At 33.3% G+C, this 22,727-nt stretch overlaps 1 protein-coding gene across 4 annotated transcripts in view; it reads right to left on the reverse strand.

The window, feature by feature from the left end:
• Positions 1-468: 468 nt before the first annotated feature.
• Positions 469-22,727, reverse strand: part of LOC132722339 (uncharacterized) — a 52,944-nt gene continuing 30,685 nt past the window's right edge. For 2 of the 4 annotated variants that reach the window (XM_060706823.1, XM_060706820.1), the window contains 3 exons: positions 21,664-21,830; positions 1,192-1,326; positions 469-652 (listed from right to left, as the gene is read on the reverse strand). In XM_060706823.1, the coding sequence (XP_060562806.1) occupies positions 551-652; positions 1,192-1,326; positions 21,664-21,830 (404 nt within the window). In that variant the 3' untranslated portion in view covers positions 469-550. Of the gene's footprint in view, positions 653-1,191; positions 1,327-1,950; positions 2,118-3,422; positions 3,475-19,442; positions 19,623-20,463; positions 20,599-21,663; positions 21,831-22,727 lie in introns of those variants that run through there. The other 2 variants (XM_060706822.1, XM_060706821.1) reach the window with 2 other exon arrangements.

The raw sequence follows: 22,727 nt of genomic DNA on the forward strand, positions 1-22,727 counted from the left end.
TTGGATATTATTACTTTCTTTAATGACTTATTAGTTAATGATTGGTACTTAAATGTCCTTATTGTGTATTATTAGGTATTTGAATGACAATATTTGCTAATGTTGGGTATTCTAATTACTGGGTATTATTTGGTACTTTAATGGCATTATTGGTTAATGTTGGGTACTATATTGGCCTTTTTGGCGGCCTTCAGCTTTTCTTAAGGTTAAATATGTTATTTGTTCATCAATCGTTTCATTTAATTGTCAGAGCAAAAGAATTTTCTATTGTTTAAAACGTACGTCACTGACGAGTAATAAACTGGTCTTGAAACGTTGTTTGATGAAGGCTTAGTAGTGAAATGATGCACTAATCCGAGTTAAATTTACTGAAATACTTTGTTTGAAACAACACTGAAGTGTTTAAAACTTGCGTCTGAAGAAAGATAAACAACAAAAAACACAAAAAAACACACCAACATAACAATTAGATTGATTGTTTTATATTTTAACGTAAAATCCTTTCATTTATACAAAAGAACACTGTTACAAGGGGATAAATCATCATGTATCAATATGTAACAATAGCATAATAATTTCTTGGGTTATTTGTAAATGCTCCATGTTCAACGTGCACTATTTCTGGTACACCATTACATTTTTGAATCGCCATCTGAAATACCAAATAAAGACTGACGAAATAGTTCAAAACAACTTATTATTAAACAATATATAGAAATAAATGGAATGTTGTTGACAGTGCCTCGTTGATTTTGCTTGTGTGCTTTTGTCAGAAAATTTACATATTACTCTTTTGTTTAAAGAGCTTCACGGAACGAAAGCCCAACAGCCTAACTGTAAAATGTTTGATAATCTTGCATATATCAAAGAGAGCACTTGTAACGGAAAGAAATTGCAAACAAATAATACAGAAATATACAAGAAATTAAATTTCAAATCATATCTATCTATTTTAAGCCAGATTTGAGGAAAAAAACACATTTGCCAAGTTTCCGAGTATCTCTTTTAGATTTCATTGAAACACCCAGTATTTAACAAAGTATTAAACTATATAAGAAATACAAATAAAGTAAAATAATACATGAATCATTTTAATGTTAAGAGATACACATGTACTAATTCTATCCCTTTCATTTTTTTTGTTTGTTTATCTTATTGAAATGATAAATACTTTCCCTCATTGTTTTATACCTTAAATCCGCTTTTGTAACATTCAAGGAATACACCTGATTGTGAACCTAAGGCGTCATAGTTGGCATGTGCAAATGTCGATATTGGAGTAAATCCTGGAATCAAATGTGTGTGGGATTCACAATCAGCCATTACCTAAAATATAAAGAAAATCACAGATTAATTAGAAAGTTAAAGGCTGTTTAAGCTAAAAAAAATGATACCATTATTATTTTTCAAAAGCTTTCTACTTTTGGTGTGCTGATACAGTTTCCAAAACATAACTCATTTGCCACATAGATAAACCATACTTCGCTTATTTTGCACTTTAGCAATAAGTACAAGTTACAGTTATTTAGTATTTTGTTTAGAAGTAAAAATACCACATTGTTTACAATTTGCTTAATTTATTACAAATTACTTCATATTCAGCGCTATATACTTCATGTGATAAGTATCTCACATTATGACAACATATGACTTTTCTACAGAACGAAATATTTATTAATTTGTCAGACTTAATGTGCCTTTATTAAGTTTTATTTATGTGAATAACTAACTTTAATTAGAGAGAGAAAAAATCAAATTATAATACTAATGCCCAATATACAAAACAAAAGATGTTCTCTTTTATTATTCGAATATATTAGTTTCAGTCATTTACGGGTATCGTAATAATTATTTGTTGAACATTGATTGATCTCAACTTTTATTATTATAAAAATCGAAGTTAACAACAAATCAAAATTTAAAAATATGCTACTTTGAAAATTGTTTTACGTTTTGACCTCTTCTCCACGTCACCGGTGAAGTGACATTGCACGAGGCAAGAACATAGGCATCGTCACTTCCGCCGCTACTCGGATCACAGGGGCTTGCTTTTGGATGTGATGTATGTTGTTGTAGGGCAATAAATTCAACAACGGAACGTTTGTCACATACAAAATCTATAAAGAAAAAAAGAGAGAAATATGGCAACTCGATTTCATTTATTCTATTTATACGAAAATAGATCATGCAAAGTACCGTCCATACATCGTAACAATGGCTTAAGCAAAAGTCAATGATTGCAACAGATTGTGGTAATTAGAATTTAACATCCTGGCATGTGGTTAATAAAGACGTCAAATAGGAGCCTTGAGCTTTTATATAAACAGTAGCATACACTATGTACGGAGCAACAAAAAGTTTAAACGTTTATATCCATAAGTATAATCAGTGGTGTTTGTAGAGTTTGTTTGTTTGTTTATTTTGGGTTTTACGTCACATCGACACAGTATCGGTTATATCGCGACGTTCCAGCTTCACTGGTGGAAGAAGACCTCAGGTGCCCTTCCGTGCATTATTTAAGACACGAACGGGCACCTGAGTAGAACCACCGACGTTCCGTAAGCTAACAGGATAGCTTCCTCACATGAGAGAGTCCAAAGTCCCTGTCGGGATTCGAAACAACAGCGGTGAAGGGCGTGTTTGTAGAGGCTATATAAATATTGATTGTAAAAGTAACTCTAAAAAACAAAATAGATAAAGAATAAATTATAAGGAAAGGCAGTAAGAGTTTTGTAAAAGACAAAGTTGAAAAAATTGGTAAAATGAGCGACGACGGATGCAGAAGCATGATAACTTAAGATGTAATATTTGTAAAAGAAGTTGACAAATGAACTTGTAATGGAAGTATAATAATGGTAAAGAAAATGGTATTTCATATAACGGTATGATGTTGATGTTGAAGTAATAAAGATTTTTTGTCAGGTTATGTAGCCCTATGTAAACGGCTGTATGAATATAGAACAAGAGCCGTAATGCGGGGGTTATATTGCAAATATCCGTTTATATACGCCTATATAACCTGAGAATCTTTATAATCAATTTATGATACTGCAAACTTATTTTATTGCATGGAAAAACTTTATTTATCAATTGACTGCAGCCGTGTATACAGACTATATACACGACAAGATTACCGAATGAAAAACGACGTAACAAACGAGCAGTATGATATTGGAAATTTTAGAGCTTGTTGTCGGATGATGTGGTGGTATTTCAAGTAATTATTAAGGGATCATATATGGTTGAATTAATTAAAAAAAAGTAGAAGAATTCAGGAAAGTCAGTTAAAGTGATGATGGTAATAGAAGTAATAAAGAAATGAATATTCTGGATACACGGATAAATTCGTCAATTATATCAATTATGCTCTTACAGAAAAGCTCATTTTCTTTAAAAAAAAAATGTAAAAATTGTTTATATACCCCGTGCAACAGAGGTTGTAGAAGTAGTTGCAGCTCTTGTTGTTGGCATTGGTGTGGTTGATGTTGGATGTCTTGTTGATCGTGATGTACTCCGTTCTACAAAGGATACAAAAATAGATCATTTCTTTATTGAAATCAATAATATGAAAATTAGTTTAGTTTGACTGATTTGGAAGCAATAAACTTTCAAATCTGCTCCTGGAACTAACCAGTACTAAGCAATGAATGTAAGTAAACAACAGCTTGCCTCTGAATGGGGTTTGAGCCAACGCGACAAGCAAACCGTACAATACTAGTCCGACATGTTAACAACAATGTCAAAGTCCACGTAGAAACAATTCTTTGCAAAATAATCACATTCAATGTATGATTAAGAGAAAATCTCTTATCTTATTTGTTTTTGTACGATCAGAAACATAGATAATATTGCTAAGGGTGCTATGGCTATAAAAGGGAGTTTTTGTTAACAGGTGACATGTGCCTTTAAAGCATATCATGCTTCTCAAATATGACCCTCAACTTATGCAGAATTTATCAAATAGATATTAGGAGTTTTTATGTGGTACACGTACAATGTACGAAACTTTTGTTAAAACTCACCAGTACATACACACTGGTCAGGATGTATTTCAAATGCATCTGGAAAGAAACGCACGATTGGTTTAATCATAAATGAAACAATCATAATAATAATTTATTTCATCACACAAATACATGCCATTTCATGGTACAAAAAAAGAAACAATATCACATAATTATTGTCATGAGTAAAACTACCACAATAAAAATATTGATAAACAAAATAATTGAATTCTTTGTCATGAAAGTGAGTATCTTTTCTATCAAATACTTCATACCAACACATTTTTTTATGACTACAAAAATACGTCTGTCCTAACATCAAAGAAATATGTTATTTATTGTAAATAAACCGTCTTTATTTTTTTGGTTCTTGTTTTTTCTTCATTGAATAAGCAAAGGTGTTCATTAGAAACATACATATATGCATATCATACAGCCACAAAGCTAGGTAAAATATGTTGTAGTAACTTACAACTTAGATGGTATATTATATCTTTCTGACAAGAATTGTAGTTATAGTCATGAGTCGAGATATGCCTCAGGTAATTCCAAACTGAAATTAAGATGTTGGAAGATATAAAAAAAAGTCATAAACTAGAAGAAATATATAAATATTTTCTTGAATGACTTAAAAGTTTTAAATAAAGAAGACTTGTCTGGATGAAATGTACTGACAAATTCATTGATACAACCCTTCATGCTGAACCCCGCTTTACCCTCTTAGTATCTTTGTTTGGTGTGTTACAAGGTGCCTTTGCCTTCTACCGCTATTTGTTTTGTGTCCCAAGGGGTGCTTTGTCCTCCTCTGCATTTGTTCGGTGTCCCAAGGAGTGCCTTTTAATTGGGTGTCCTAAGAAGTGCCTTTGCCCTCCTCCGACTTTGTTCGTTATCCTTAGGGGTGACTTTGCCCATCTCTGTCTTTGTCTGGTGTCCTAAGGGGTGTCTTTGCCCTCCTCTGTCTTTGTCCGGTGTCCTAAGGGGTGTCTTTGCCCTCCTCTGTATTTGTTTGGTGTCCTCAGGTTCGCTTTTGCCCTCCTCTGCATTTGTTCGGTGTCCTAAGGGTTGCCTTTGACCTCCTCTGCATTTGTTCGGTGTCCTAAGGGTTGGTTTAACCCTCCTCTGCATTTGTTCGGTGTCTAAAGGGGTGCCTTTCCCTCCTCTGCATTTGTTCGGTGTCCTAAGGGGTGACTTCACCCTCCTCTGTCTTTGTTCGGTGTCTCAAGGGGTGCCTTTGTCCTCAATTGCATTTGTTCAGTGTCCTAAGGTCTTTGCCCTTCTCCGTCTTTGTTTGGTGTCCTAAAGGTAACGGTGCATTTGGCATCTCCAGCTTTTTGTTTTATGTCTTACGGGCTGTATTTGCCCTATTTTACGTGTCCTACTAGAAGTCTTTTCAGTGGACCTGTGTGGCTCTTTTTTGTTGTTGTTTTTCTTAACTGTATACTAAGTTCTTACATTGGTTTATCTTTGTTGATATATGTATTAATATTACATGGATAAGTTTATTGTTGTGTTTGAACTATCGCTCCAATCGGACCAGGAGAACGAAATAGAGAAAAACAGAATCCCTTAAGAAAGCCCAACACGGCAAAATTGTAAAATGTTGCAGGCTCGATCTGATTGAGCCTGTTCATGAACGGTAATGGAAAGTGCATGTCACTGTACATGCCTCCTAGCACCGACCCAAGCAGAATTCAATATTTAAACACGAAAATGGAAAGACACTTTTTTTGGCGACGATCATACTTTCAATACACAGTAATGGGCAAAAGTTTGGCTGGACATTCGGAACGAGAGTGCAATGAGACGTGTACATGTGACAGATTGATGGAGTACCTTGACTTTATGAAGAGGTACTTGTAAATTGCGTTACATATTTTGTTAGCTGAAAATAAGTAGAGAACATCATTGGACAAATTGCTATGGTCACCGATAAAGAATAGTTTGCCAATTTTCTTTGAAAACCGAAAAGAAATGTGTGTGCAGGAAAGAAATTTGGCAAGCTTAAAAACATTGATGACTGCACTATATTAACAAATTATTAAAAACTTAAATTAATGCACATTAACTTTTGTCAAAATTTTACACGTTTAAAACTTAATATTTCAATATTAGATTTATAGTGTATATGTAATTCAAAACACAATTTTACAAAAGACACCGATTTGATAGGTTGATAAAAAATTAAAAAGCTGTTACAAAATGGCAAACCTGAATGATGTGTTCTGCAATCAAGGTTATTACCATGTAACCCTTGTGATTCAAAGAACTGATGATACAGATCTGAAAGTCAAAATCATTGTCATTTGTAAATTGAATACATGACCTGTTATAAATAGTTGAGCGACACTTAAAGAATAAATAATACAATATTATTTATTTTGAAGCAAACACATTCATGTTTTTTGTTGTTGCTGCTGTTTTTATTCAGTAGCTCGTATGACTTACGTCAAATTTTTATCAATTTAGATACATGTTCAATTTTTCTAATTGGCGGACTAACATGGCTTTTAGTGCGGATCTTTAAAACAACCTCAATTTAGATGAGTTGATGCGACTATAATTTGTACCCCCGCCTTCCCCTAAATGTGTCATGTCTGAAGTTTAAAGGTCAAGGTCACACTCTGACTTTGAAGAAAACTATAATAAATGCACTGCAATGATATTTATTTCCGGTTGGGCGTAATGACGATGAGTCGCGCGCAAACATTAGGTCCCTACCGCATTGTAAGGTCAAGGTCACAAGCAAACGCAAGGTCAACAGTTTAAAAGGTGAAGGTTATACTTCAATGTTAACGTACTAAATTGATGGTAGTGTCTTGACATATTTTGGAAATTTATTCACGGATTCTTTTTTAAACAACTGGGCTAGCAGAGAATGTGAGAAAGTAAATATTTATCTTTCTTTATTTTTGTATCGCTATAATTATAGTTAGCATGCCTTCCATGCAAGCCAAGGGCCATGGTTCATCTTCCGGGGCTTAGGGGTCATTTGTCTGTTTCCAACAACAGTTCTTGTTTTATGACACGCCCGAAAAACTATCAGCATATAATGCTATTCACCTGGTCGTCTATCCATTTACCACAGGTTTTGTGTCCGGTTTTATCTTTTGAACCGATAGTAAGAAATTCAAAACTTTTTGGCAGAATGTTTCTTAAAAAGAGATGATGTGCGTAACACAGGTTTGGTCTTCTTGGGATTAAAATTGGCCCTGGCATAACTGAATTTATACAGACACAATTAAGTTTCATTGTGTAAAACTGCCTTATTTAGAGCATAGACATTTATCATGAAGCATTGCCTTAAACTGTTATGAATTATGCTCCTTTGTTAAATATTGGCCCCGTGATTTACATATACTTAAAGAATAACCACCTAGGGCTTAGATATTTGGCATGAAACATCAATTTGTGGATGGCAAAATAATTGTTATAAATCATGTTCCTTGTGGCAATATTGGCCTCGAGCCCCGGGGTCGTTCAGTTAACATAGTTTTGTATACATTTAATTTTTCTTTTGGTAAAACTACAATGCCTAGAGTTTGTAAATTTGACATGTAAAATTGTCTTGTAGGTCTGTACAAAACTGGTATTAATCATACCCCTTTGGTCAATATTGACCCAACCCCTGGATCACTTTGCAGATATAGTCTTATACGAGAAAATACATGTCAGTCTTACTTTGTGAAACAGCAATGCTAAGAGCTAAGATGTTTAACATGTAGCATTACATTGTGAACCTCTGCAAATAATGCCTTTGGGGTCAAATGGCCACCCCAGGCTTACTTGTTGTATATAAACTTCTACTGGATCTTCTTGTGTGAAACTATAAAGTCCAGAGCTTAGATATTTCGCATGTAGCATTAGTTTGTAGATTTCTGCAAAAGTTATCTTAATCATGACCCTCGGATCAAAATTGGCCCTGCCCCGAGTCATTTACCTGATGTAGACTAAGGAATAGGATAACAATCTTATCTTATTATGGCTTACTATGATTCTATGATTGGCATAAAGCATTACCTGGTAGACCATTATGAAACTTGCCATGAATTATACGGTCGTGTCACGCTTTTCGGTTACATCCTATAATTTTCAAGATGGAGGATTATTTTCGGTCTGTGTATCATTCATACATACAGAAACAATGATTTTGTAAATATCTAAACTGTACCGAAAATCTGGATATGAACTGTAACACAATCAGCACAAAGCTGCTTAGTGTATATTGTAACTTGCGAAATTTACCTCGCTCTTTGCTGTAACATTATTTAATTTTTACAAACAGGAGAAGTTCAACTGGTCATTTCCTGTTATAAACGATTCTGAACGGAAAAGATTAACGTTTTGCAGATTTAATTTTTGTATGCTAGTTAAATAATGTAAAAATTGGGACAAAAATGCGTTGGTCTCTCAATTCGAATTTTCAAACTGTCAGCACATGCATGAGACAATATAGAGATGATACTGCGGTGCAGGGTCTGAGGATATATATGACTCGGACCCAGTTCCTTCCAAGCGAAGCACAAAATCATCTTTAAGAATCTAAACTGCATTTTTACTTGTAGTATGGAACGGAATAAAATTCACCTACATGTCTTCCCGAAAATAATCCTCTATTTTGAAAACTATATGTAACCGGAAAGCGCGATACTGTAACACGTTCCAAACACTTAGGGTATAAATGCATCCATCATGGATGTCATATATTATCAAAAGGATGCTTGATTTGGTCGATACCATGATTTTGATCACTCAAGCAAATTTACTTTCGGGCGTATATTGCCCTGCTTTTGCGGTGCTCTTGTTTTTGGTATTCTGAATAGAGTTTTTATTACTATATAACGCGCGAACTTCTCTGTAACCAGTAAAAATAATTTTCCTTTGGCTTTCCTTAAAGTTTTAAATGTTTTGACTGTACAGAAAGTTTCAAGCTACAGGTAATTTCATTTATTTTTTATCTTTTTTATGTGATTTTGTCAATATTTATGTAATTTTATAACATAGACAACACATTTAATCACGGAACAACACTATCGAAACGTTTGATGTAAATTCTCCTGGTTACTTTCTCTATTCCTATTCCAGGTTCTGTTGCTGATCGCCGAAGAACACCAAGGCGGTTAGTAACTACACTTGCACAAGATAATAGACTTGAAACATCCCAGATGCAGAATCGCACAAGACCTGCAGAGCGCCTCGCTGCCGATACCATCGGAATACATTGGAGGTCAATAAACTCTAGGGGCTGCAGATGTATTGCAAGTTGCAACAGTTGTTGCTAGAGGCGGTCATACCCATTATTGACTTTGTTACTTTTGAAACTGTTACTTGTCATATGGAAGTGTCAATTGCTCGTTTATTTTTGTGATAGTTTTGTTTTGCATTTTGTTTCGGGTTATAATGAATTTATTTCAATAAAAAATTTGGAATCGTATATTTTACCGTTTGTCTATAAAATAGTCCTAAATTATAATGATCAGTATATTTACTCATGTGGAAGTGCGTAGAAGTTCACGTCCTAAATAAATGAGTACCTACCTCGATATGAATTCTCATTCCGAAGACAATGGTCTCTGATATCAGATACACCTGCAAAAATCATCAGTTTTATTATATTGAATGATAAACTTGATTTGTATTTGAATTAAGTATCTTGCAATATATTGAAATAAGAAAATAAATAGAGAACAAGTAATGTTATGATAATTTACTACTATAACTTAGTTATTAAATCAGTCGAACGATTTTAAATTGAGTGATATGATATATTACAGTTATGAAAGCTCATACCATCCCCAGGTCCCTGGTGATATTCCTGCAGTCTGTAATGGCCCGTACAACTACATTGCTGAGGTATGTTAGGATGTGATCCAAATTGGACTAAACAAAAATGATATTGGACTCCACTGAGGTTTTTTGACATGAAGGGACCGAAATATTTTTTCAAAACTTTTGTATTTCTGAATATAGCTCTAGACTAATAACTCATGTGCAAAATTTCAGATCATTTGTAATCTCAGCTTGTTTGGTATAATCAATTTTATTGCGCAAATTGACCAAAATGAAAAGCGTTGCAGTGCTTTTCACTCAAATTGGCCAAAAAAACGCATAAATAATTCGATTATTAATTTAGTACTGAGTATGTTCACATATTATCTATGCATAGTTTTCTATTTTAAGTGCACCAATCGATTGACGAAAGAAGTACACATTTTATTATTTGGCTATTAGACCTCAGTGGAGTTCCTTTAAGGCACATTGTCATAAAAATGAAAATATATTTGTTCCTTTTAGAAAAAGCAAATATGTTATCTAAAATGTTGTTATAATTGGTAAAAAAACACGTTAGACGCTTATTACCTGAATAAAGGAAGCAAAATGTAAGCAAGTGGCATTTTGACTTCCACGCTAAATATTTAATCACTTTAATCGTTATACATGTTGTACGAAAAAACGTAATAGAAGTCAAAGATTACTCAGCTTTATGCCAAATAAACTTAAAAAAAAACTCCAAAAAGTAAATAATAAATCGGGTCAATAGAAATTATAGGCTTTTTGTTCGGATTTCAATATACAAGGTGACTTACTTTCTTGCATATCAGACAGGAGTACATACTGTTTTACTGTTTACACTAGTGCTAGAAAAGCCGGTCTTAGACCCCCTCCCCGTGTAAGATAACGTGTTTTAAATGGTGTCATTCCCACGCGCCTTTTATTAATAAATTGCATTCATAGAATGACGAATGGCGTCGTTGTGCCGTTAAAATTCATACGATACTATAAGAAAAAAGTGCTAAATGAATTTTCTTTTCGAAAAATCATTAGTTTGTAATATGCAAGAAAATGAATCAATGAACGGTGTTAGAAAAGTCGCATGTTTTCAATGACATCTTTCCCGTGTGCCATTTAATGAACTGAGTTCTTAGAATAATTTTGCAGTTTTTGTTGGATTAACGAAAAAGAGTAATCATAAAATTACCTGAAAGAGAATTAATCACTTGGTTCCTGCAGTCAACACCGACCTGATTGTTTATATCCTCTAGGTACTGAAACACTGAAAATGTTTGTGTTATTTCATAATTTGATAATCTTTATTTGGTCATAATTCAGACGGCGATCCACATAACCGGCTGTCTGACTAATAGTTACCAGTTCCTTTACAAGTGACCGACTACTAATTCGAAATTATTTCAAGAAACACGAAACACTGATACAATTTCCAATAGTTATTGCTTCCTTAGTCAAACATCGTATTATATAATTAGAATTAAAATATAAATCATATAGTTTCCAAAAAAAAATATATTGATCAAATAACTGTACCCAAATCCACATTCATACAGTTGTCGTCATGTATTAGATGTAAAAGTTCTGAAAATGAATAACAAATCAGTGTTATATAATTGATTAAGGATATTAAATAAGTATAGGTAAACAAAATACTGAATTTATTGAACGAAATGAAAATAAAAGAGTTTATGTTAGCCAAGGGCAAGCATACTATTCACCGGTAAATGTCATATTGGCCGAGTCGATAGCCGAGATTTTTATCTATAAATTATGCCTGTTAAGTTTTCCTTACCAGAAACATGGTTAACTAATATATAAGTAGAATATAAATGTCTGGGACAGGGGATTCCTGGAAAGCAATTAAAGTAACAATATTATATAAAATTGCAGACTAGCTTGTTTGAGTCTGTTCATTAGAGTTAATGCACTTTTTATTCAATTTTAGGAATGTCAGATTCACTTATTTTTTAATAACTGATGTTTTTTTTAAATAAACTGACCACTATAGTAACAAGTTACAAACTGACCGTTCTAGATACTTACCATTATATTCCTTTGATTGTGTACAATCTAAACAATGAGCAGTTTTAACCAGACATAACAGAGCAAAGACGGTCCTCACTGAAATAGAAATAGAGAATACATGATAGATGTCCATGTCGGGATGGAGAAGGTGTATCCGGTGAACGAGAAAGTGTATCTTGGGGAGGTTTAGCGAGCCAAGATTCACTTTTACAGCCAACCCTATAAACCTTCTGCTATTCCAACATCAACCATGTATTTGATTTATCAATAACGTATTCGGTTTACCCTGCTTTTATCTAATTTAATCATACATGTATATGTTTTTTTAGATTATTTACATTGTTTCATCTTACATTTCCCCCATAAAACTACGTCTATATGTAGTTTTTGTTTTGTTGCTAACCATGTGATATCACCATATGCAACAATGTGACAGAATAGCTGAAGAAGGCAATGCTTTATTTAGTAGATAGAAGAAGTAGATAGTAGAAGGATAAACAACGTTAGATACTTTAAGATTCAGTCATATGCACAAGGTTAAGTGCTTGAAAGGAGATATTATAATGGGACCATAAAAACAAAACAAAAAATGATGGCTGAAAATTTCAGACATGGTTTAGTCTGTTCATGAGAGGTAATATAATAGTTGTAGTATATGACACGAGTAAGTTAGTACGAGAATTTAACACTGGCAATATCAAACGATGTTTCTGCTCAAAAATAACGAAGCCGTTAAGCCAAGACGATTTTTTTCTCAGAAACATGCCGATATGTCGCCCAACCAGTGTAATACACCCGTACCTAACGGTACTTACGTATTTCATATATTATAAACGTGTTATTGCGAATTCATATTTTATTTACAGAAATCATCAAAAAAGTACTATGTTCAATGCGTTTAATTTCCCTCTCTGGTGCCCTTAAATTTTTGTCTCAAAATTTAGCCCTAGGAAAAATGAACCCCCACCGGCGTATTTATGTATATTTTAGCTACTGCGAATGTACTAACTTCTGTAAAAACTACACTGATAGAATCTTTAGAAACCTCAGCTGTTATATATCAGTCGAGTTTTTTTCCGATATGAATCAGTCAATAAAAAACACTGTTATATATCAATAAAATTTTCAAATCTTCTTTGAAAGTGTACTGAATATAATGGGTTTAAGTGCAAAGAAGAACTTCCTAAGCATGCGATAAGAAAAGTGTTACACCTTTTGCGCCCTTTGCAATTCACATATATATGGCTGTATCAAGTGCCATATTGCCATTGATGACACATTGCTTGTAATTAATTGAATGTTACCGATCAGTTCTAAAGGATGTTGAATGATTTGTGAAAGTTTCTATGTAATAGGAACTCTGGATTCCTGAAGAATGCAATAATCTAAAAACTGAAATACTGTAGGCGTGGTTTGATTATGCCTGTTTATGGACGGTACTGGAAAATGAAAGCTAGGTAACTACTACCATCCATGCCTCAAATAAGTCATGCTCTGGGAATTACGAGGGTAATTGTTTGTTCATGATATGAAGAGTATAAAACTGAAAACAGTATTACCACAATATAACAATAGTTTGAATTGTACCAGTACACACAACATTAAGACATAGATGGGCATAATGTCACTTTAAGGTATGGATAAAACATAGCAATAGACTACATATATACGATAAATATCATTCAAAAAAAGAACAAACCTGAATAAATCATCGTGAGACCGTAAACCGCAGCCGCTAAAAGTCGCAAACAAGTATCTGTTAGAAGGAAGTTTAGATATATTGATAAAGATAAGGAAACGTGCGTGAGGTCATTGTCCTTGGTAGACCAAAACAATACAGGAAAATGTCACATTAAAATTCTCATGAGCTTCGCTTCTCCGGGTTGTGAATTGGTCCTTGTTTGCTAGCTGTGAACTAAACGGACACGTTCATAACTTATTTCATTAACCAGATTTTCAAAAAAAGCCGGATTATTGTAATGCCAAGTCGGCAAGCGGACAAGCGGGCGTCAACGTTTGGTTTCCGCTTAATAACTTTAGTATGGGTAGCTTATATTACAAGGCACTTTGGGATCGCTACCCCATGTGACTGTTGAGTCACCCTTCGGATATGTGGCCTGCTTTTTAAATTAGTTGTTATTATTTGTCTTTTGACGTCATATCTGTGATATGCAGGCTTCATAACCTCAGATCCCTTTTCGAAATTCCATTTGGTTTAGTTCTGCCCATTGTTTTCTCGTTTAAGGCACACTCATTTTTTTACTTGACGACCATACGTCGCTTTTTATGGAATAGCACTAACGTGTCACATTGAAGGTTCCATGATGACCGCCATATGAACACATCTGCGGATGTTTCAAAATTCTAAATTTTACCAGTTCATGTTAAATGTTGAATTCTGCTTAGGCCGGTGCTAGGGGGCGTGGACGGTAGTTTGCTCAATCAAACCGAGCCTGCAACATTTTTAGCCGTGTTTGGCTTTCTTTAGGAATTTTGATTTCTCTCTATTTTATCAAAACACTGTTGCTGGAAAGAAATCAGTTTCTGCTTAATAACTTTAGTTTGCAAAGGACTTTTGAGTCTTGACACCAAACTTGATCTATGGGTAGCTTACGAGGCAGCTCGGAATTGCTATTTAGTTGTCTGTAATCAAGGTCAAGGTTTCACAAATTCAGTTCACGCTCAATAACTTGAGTTTGCGTTGGTCTATTGACACCATACTTGGTTTATGGTAAGCTTATACCAAGAGGCAGTTATAGATTGCTATTCAGGTGTTTGTGACCAAGGTCAAGTCAAGGTCACTCTTGCTGAAAATAGACATTCAGTTTCTGGTCATTAACTTGAATTTGGCCTATTGACACAAATCTTGGTGTATGAGAAGCTTATATCAAAAGGCAGCTTAGGATTGCTACCCAGTTGTCTATGATCAAGGTCAAGGTCAAATGGAAATTCAGTTTCCGCTCAATAACTTGAGTTTGCTTAGGCATATTGACACCAAACTTGGTACGGGTAGCTCATACAAAGAGGCAGCTTTGGATTGCTACCTAGGTGTCTGTGATTAAGGTCACTGTTGCTAAAAAGAAATGAAGTTTCAGCTCGATAACTTGAGTTTGCTTAGGTCGTTTGACAATTAACTTGGTGTATGGGTAACTTTTACCACAATGCAGTTGGGGATTGCTACCCAGGTATCTGTAATAATGAGAAGGTCGCTATTGTTAAAAATACAATTTCAGTTTCCGCACAATAACTTATGTTTGCTTATGCATATTGACACCAAACTTAATGTATGGGTAGCTTTTATCACGAGGCAGTTTTGGATTGAATACAAATTCAGTTCCCGCTCAATAACTTGAGTTTGCTGATTGACACCAAACTTTGTGTATGGGTAGCTTATATTAAGAGGCAGCTTTGGGATGCTACCCAGGTGTCTGAGAGTTAGGTCAATGTCACTATTGCTAAAAATATAAATTCAGTTTCTGCTCAATAACTTGAGTTCGCTTAGGTCTATTGACGCAAAAACTTTGATTCAGGTTAGCTTATATAAAGAGGCAGCTTCTGATTGCTACCTAGATTTGATTGATCACGGTCAATGTCACTGTTGCTAAAATGATGAAAAAAGTTTCCGCTTAATAGAATCAGTTTGTTTTGACCTATTAACACTTAGTAATTGGGTTGCTTATATCTAGACATAACTCGGGATTATTACCAAGGTGACTGTTATTAAGGTCAAGGTCACTGTTGCTACAAATAAAGTTTTTTCCACATAATAATTTGAGTTAGCAGTACCTATTGACAGCAAATTTGATGTGTTGTTAGCTGATATCAACTCGGTATAGCTACCCATTGCATGTGATCAATGTCAATGTCACAATTGATAAAAGTAGAAATTGAGTCTCTGCATAATAACTAGAGAATGCTTAGATCTATTGACACCAAATTTAGTATATATGTAGCTTATTTCAAGAGGCAGTACGGCATTGCTGGTCAGGTGTCTATGAATAAGGTGAGGGTCACTGTTGCTTAAAAAAGAAATTCGTTATTCATGTTATAGTTTGGTTTTACCTGTTGTCACCAACTTGCCATAAAGATATCTTATATTACGACGCAGCATGGCTTGGGATTCATATGATATCTGGGAGCAAGGTCAATGTCACTTGTTTACAATATAATTTTCAGCTTCTAATCAATAACGTCAGTACACTTTGACCTATTGATACTTTACTTGGCATGTGTGTAGCTTACATGAAAAATTAGCCTTGAATTGATACTCAGGTATCTTGGAATACTGAAACCAACTTTCTGTGTTGGAACAAATGACAGCAATATTTTTTCTCCATTGCCAGATTTAATTCCTAATTCCTGTCACATCAAAACTTGGTGGTTGAAAACCTGGTTTTCGTCTTATTGCGAGACTTCTCGTTTCTTATCTATCTTAATATTATAATATTTAAAAGCCATATCGTGTTAAATTGTGACCTGTGATTCTATTTTTGTTGTATTAACAGTTTTACCGCGTTTTTGTCCTGAGAAAGTTAAATAAAAATATTTTTCGTGTAATTCAACATAATTATGCACAATTGTAACGAAGGTAATAGGCAATTTAAATCTAAGCATATTATTATGCACATTCTGAATATCATATATCATTTTGAATACCCATTGGCATTAAGTTATTGAATCTTTATTCTTTCCGTCCGTCTGCTCGTACAAAATTAACGTAAACCGACAATTTGAATATTGTTTACCTTAAGTTATATCGTCACAATGACTACATAAATACAAACTTATTTATCAACACAAAGTAAATGATTTTGGCAAGTGTACTAACTGTACCTTCAATTTTTTCCCTAGGTCCATCCCTTTATAGCATAACGTACCTGATGTTAGACAGTACTCGTAGAATAACTGTGGCATCAGTTTCCCCGAGTTATATCTCTTTTAATAATAATTAAAACGTGGCATCGTAGCCCATTTCCGGCAAGTGGGTTGTATCTCAAGTTTTCGTTTTTAAACGGTCCTCTTACTTCTAGTAAAGTATTAGTTCATGTGGTCACATTTGCTCATATAGCCTTTATTCATTAGCCGAGGTATTTTATATTTGATAGAAAAATACCTTGTAGTAAGGGTAACTGGAGTCATGATATCCGGTGACAAAATGTATTTTGACAGTATTGCTCATTCAGCCTCTATTTATTGGCTGATATCTTTTATATTAAGTAGGCCGCTACCATTAGCCCGGGGGTCATAGGTTTTTCTTTTATGTATATAGTAAAAACTTTAAAAAAAACACTTCTCTAAATTTACAAACGCTAGACATTAGATATTTGGCATGAAACATTGTTTAGCGGACCTTAACCAAGATTGTTCAAATTATAGCCCTGGGGTAAGAATTGGTCCCGCCAAATGGGTCATTGATTTCACAATTTACACATAGTAAAAAGTAGTTTTGGTATTTAATATATAATATCATCTATATGTCCTTTATGTATTGGACCTCCACCAAGATTGTTCAAATTACAGCCCTGGGATCAAAAATGCCCCAGCCTGGAAGTCATTTATTTCATTATGTACATAAAGTAAAAACTTTTTTTTAAAAATTGAGTGAAGGTACAAGACTAAAAGCTTTGATATTTGGTACAAAGTATCATCCATAGGTCTGCCGCCAAAGTTGTTAAATATTTTCCTCTGTTGTCAAAATTGGCCCTGTCCCGGGGGCTCATAGATCTTCGTTATAAGTATATAGTTATAGCTTAATAATTTATCTTCTCTTGACAAAGGCTAGAAGTTAGATATTTTGCATGAAACTTTGTGTAATAGACCTCTATCCGGATTGTTCAAATTATAGCCCTGGGTTCAAAATTGGCCCATCCCGAAATTCATGGCTTTTTTATTATGTTCATATTGTTAAAACAGAAACCAAAACAAACGTTTTCTGAATAGGAGAAAGCTAGAGCTTAGATATTGGACACGAAACATTGCCTGGTGGACTATTTGTAAAAGATTGTTTTAATTACACCTTTGAGTCAAACTTTTGTCCTGCCCAAGGGGAGACAGTGACCTACTGTCTTGTCCCATGATGTATAGCTAATTCAACTTTGATATCAGCTAACCTATCTTCTGATGATGTGACATTTTTTCTTATCCTTTAATGTATAGCTATGAAATTTGGACCACGTGCAGGGATTGAGATGTAAATTGAACTTTAGTTACACCTTATCAAGATTATGATGAAGAAACCTCCGTTTGCTTTTTATAAAGATATGACAATTTTACTTTGTGCACAATTTCAAATGCATACCTGTAATTTGATATCAAATGACCTAGATATTGACCTAGTGACCTATTTTCTTGTTTTTGATGTACAGCTATGAAATAAGGACACTGTATATATAATAATTAAAAAATATATTTTACATTAAGTACGGTCTAGTGACCAACATTGTTCCAATTCTTGTAATAAAACAAGCTTTCAATGCTTTCAAACCAATGGCAGTCTGTCCTCAGGTGAACGCTTTGGGTCAATGTTCCCTTATTCAACTTATAGCTTGGGTCAACATTGACCTTGCCCAAAGTGATAATTGCTTTCATTCAAATTATAGTTGAATAATGGAAAGAAACATCTTATTTGGAATGTTTTTTGTACATGTGTACATGTTATGCAAGTTTTCTATAAAAAAAGACTAAATAGCTAGGAGTTAGTGTAAAAGAAATAACCTTTAGCTAGTGAAATGTTTGCTTTTCAGAGAAATTTATTAAATGGTTTGAGGTCAAGACCTCCAGCAAAAGAGATGTTACCTTTGCAGTGGTATTAATCAAATAATTTGAGCATTATGATTCACTACATGTATATAATGATGATTTTGGATCTTAAATGATTTTCATGTTTGAAGATATTGGTAATGTTTTATTGAAAAAAACAATTACTTAAACTGTATTTTAAAGATTATTACATCTGTACAATACAGAAAATACCTATAATTTGTCAAGTACGAATACTTTTCTTATAAATTATTGAACAATGGCATATGTATCTGACCATTAGACACATCTGCACATTGTCTTTCATTTGACAGGCTGAAATATGACCTTGACCACCAAATTCTCTAGACTCAACTGCATTATGGCAAAGTTCAAAAAAAAATCTTCTGTACCTTTACTGTTATTATAGTGTTGTATTAATGCAAGTCTCTCGAGAAATTCTTCCCTTAAAGCTGCCTTCAGGTAAAATATGTTTTGTTTTCTCTTTTGTTAAATTGTTTCATATAATTGTCAAATCAAAAAATTAAGATGGAAATGAAATTAGCCGACGATAAAATACATGAACAATCCCCCCCACATCCCAATCTTTCTATCTCTATATTTTAATTAGTAAAATCGTCTCCTGCTCTTCTGTTTATAGAAACGAGAGTCGCTTTACGCGTAATAAACTGGTCTTGAAGAAAGCTTTACAGTGATATGATGCACTTTTCCAATTTAAAATTTCTGAAATACTTAGTTTGAAACAACACAGAATTTTTTTTCCAACAGAAAATAAAAGCTGAAGCTGGCTTTAAAACATTTGAGTGAATAATAAATAATAAACAATAATAACAACAACAACAACAAAACATCAACATAACACTGATATTGAATGTTTTATATTTTAACGTAAAATCCTTTCATTTATACAAATGAAAACTGTTACAAGGGATAACTCATCAAATATCAATATGTAACAATAGCATAATAATTTCTTGGATTATTAGTAAATGCTCCATGTTCAACGTGAACTATTTCTGGTACACCATTACATTTTTGTACCGCCATCTGAAATACCAAATGAAGACTGACGAAATAGTTCAAAATAAAACTATATGTAGAAACAAATACTAGCTTGTATGGACGGTTGGTAGCATTGTCTTATTGTTTTATTTGATTGCTATTATCAGAATCTTATTCATTTCTTTGGGATTAACATATAATATATGACCCAAAAACCTAACAATGAAAATGTTGAAAATCTTACATAGATGCAAGAGGTGCCTTTGAAACGGAAAAAAGTAAACGATAATAAAAAAAAATATACAAAAACAATTAAATATCAAATCAGTAATTAACTATTCTTAGCCAGATTTGTGTTAAAACACATTTCATTTTTCTTCCACAATGAAAATGATTATTTGAGCAAATGATCTGAAATGTTCTAACATTATTGGTATAGACCTACAAGTCTTAAAAGTCCAGTCCGGAAAAAAACAACACTCAATCGCTTTTACTTTTAACGATTTTAAGTGTGCTTTAGATGCGCGTGAAAATGACTTAATATTATAGGCAGGAATTATAAATCAATTTCTAGGTTAATCTTGTCCGTTTCTCTTCTATGCGGTGACATACTTTTTGCGCAACTACTCAGGTAACATTGGTTCCCATTTTATTACGATTAATAGGGAAAACCCGACATTTGCCAAGTTTCAGAGTATCTCTTTTAGATTTCATTGAAACACCCAATATTTAACAAAGTATAAAACTATATAAGAAATATAAATAAAGTAAAATCATACATGAATCCTTTAATGTTAAAAGATACACATGTACCAATTTAATCCCTTTCTATGTTTTTGTATATTTTATTGAAATGATAAATATAATTTCCCTTATTGTTTTATACCTTAAATCCGCTTTTGTAACATTCAAGGAATACACCTGATTGTGAACCTAAGGCGTCATAGTTGGCATGTTCAAATGTCGATATTGGAGTAAATCCTGGAATCATATGTGTGTGGGATTCACAGTCAGCCATAACCTAAAATATAAAACAAAATTACCAATTGATAAGAAAGTTAAAGGCATACATGTATATATATATATATATATATATATATATATATATATATATATATATATGACCCCAAAAATATTACCATTTTCATTTTTTCAAAAGCTTTTCACTTTTGGTGTGCTGATACAGTTTCCAAAACATTACTCATTCGCTACATAGATGAACCATATTTCGCTTCTTTTCCGTTTTGGCAATAAGTACAGTTGTAGTGATTTAGTATTTTGTATGGAAGTAAATATACCACTTTGTTTACATTTTTCATCATTTATTACAAATTACTTCATATTCAGCGCTTTTTACGTCATGTGATAAGCATCTCACATGTTCTTAATCCATTATGACAACATTATATAAATAACACATGGGTTTGTGGGTAACAGTAAAAATATCATCCCGTTGAAAATACTGTTACCCGAGGCGTGAAATAACGATGATATCCTACAGATGTATGTCCATCAACTCTATCTGTAACGTTTCACTGGTTAAAATTGTTAAATAATCATTTGTTGCATGCTTTAATCTTGCCATTTTATTTCACTTTATTTAGAAAATAGACCACGCGACCAGGTTTTATACTGTTAAAAAACTGTTACCTATGTAACAGTACAAAATTCTTAGTCACGTGGTACACTTGCATTAACAGTAAGAATAACTCCCAGAGGCCTATGGGAAATTAACACTACGAAAAAAGTGAGGGGTAATAATATAAAAAAAACATATTAACCCCTTTCTACAAAACGAACTATTTATTAATTTGTCAGGCTTAGTGTGCCTTTATTAAGCTTTATTTATGTGAATAACTGACTTAAATTAGAGAGAATAAAACAAATTATAATACTAATGCCCAATATACAACACAAAAGATGTTCTTTTTTATTATTCGAATATGTTAGTTTCAGTCATTCACCGGTATCGTAATATTAGTTGAACATTGATCTCAACTTGAAGTAGTGTGGTTTTGTTTTTTAAAAAATCGAGGTAAACAACATATTAAAATTTAAAAATATGCAATATTAAAAATCTTTTTACGTTTTGCCCTCTTCTCCACGTCATCGGTGATGTGGCATTGCACGAGGCAAGAACATAGGCATCGTCACTTCCGCCGCTACTTGGATCACAGGGGCTAGCCCTTTGATGTGATGTATGTTGTTGTAGGGCAATAAATTCAACAACGGAACGTTTGTCACATACAAAATCTATCAAATAACAGAAAAATAGAGGGAAATTTGGCAACTCGATTTCACTATTTATACGAAAATAGATAATGCAAAGTACCGTCCGTACATCGTAACAATGGTTTAAGCAAAAGTCAATGATTGCAACAGATTGTAGTACTTAGAATTCAACATCCTGGGATGTGGTTAATAAAGACGACAAAAAGGAGCCTTGAGCTTTTATATAAACAGTTGGGTACAATATGTACGGCGCAACAAAAAATTTAATTGTTAACTTCCATTATAGAAATATAATTAGTAATGTTTGTAGAGGCTATATGAATATTAATAGTTATAGTTACTCAAAAAGACGAAATAGATATATAATAAATCATAAAGAAATGCAATATATAAGTTTTGATGCAAATAAATGTTAATGACAAAGTTGAAAAAAATAGATGTGGTAAAATGAGTGACGACGGGTGATAATGTAGTGTATGAAAACTTAAGATGTAATAGTTGTACAAGAGGTTGAAAGAAATGAACTTGTAATAAAAGTATAATAATAGTAAAGTATATATATGGTATTTCTTATAACAGTATGATGTTAAGGTTATATAAATAGTAATAAAGATTTTTGTCAGGTTTTATGGCCCTATGTAAACGACTGTTTGAATATATTACCAGAGCCGTAATGCAAGGGTTATATTGCAAATATCCGTTTATATACGCTTTTAATACCTATGTTACTATATATAGTAACAAAATCTAGGGTATTTCAAGGCCATTATGGCAAGATCTAGATCATTATACAGTTTCAGCCGCCTTGCTACTCGGCATTATTTTTTCCATAATTGGTGAGTGAATGAGCGCACGTGTAAAATGACGTAATCAACTCTCAGTGACTTTCAAGATGGCTGTTGACGTTGAATAAACTAC

Source organism: Ruditapes philippinarum, unplaced genomic scaffold, assembly GCF_026571515.1.
Source record: "Ruditapes philippinarum isolate M1 unplaced genomic scaffold, ASM2657151v2 ctg335_1_1_1_1, whole genome shotgun sequence".
In the NCBI taxonomy this organism is placed as follows: Eukaryota; Metazoa; Mollusca; class Bivalvia; order Venerida; family Veneridae; genus Ruditapes; species Ruditapes philippinarum.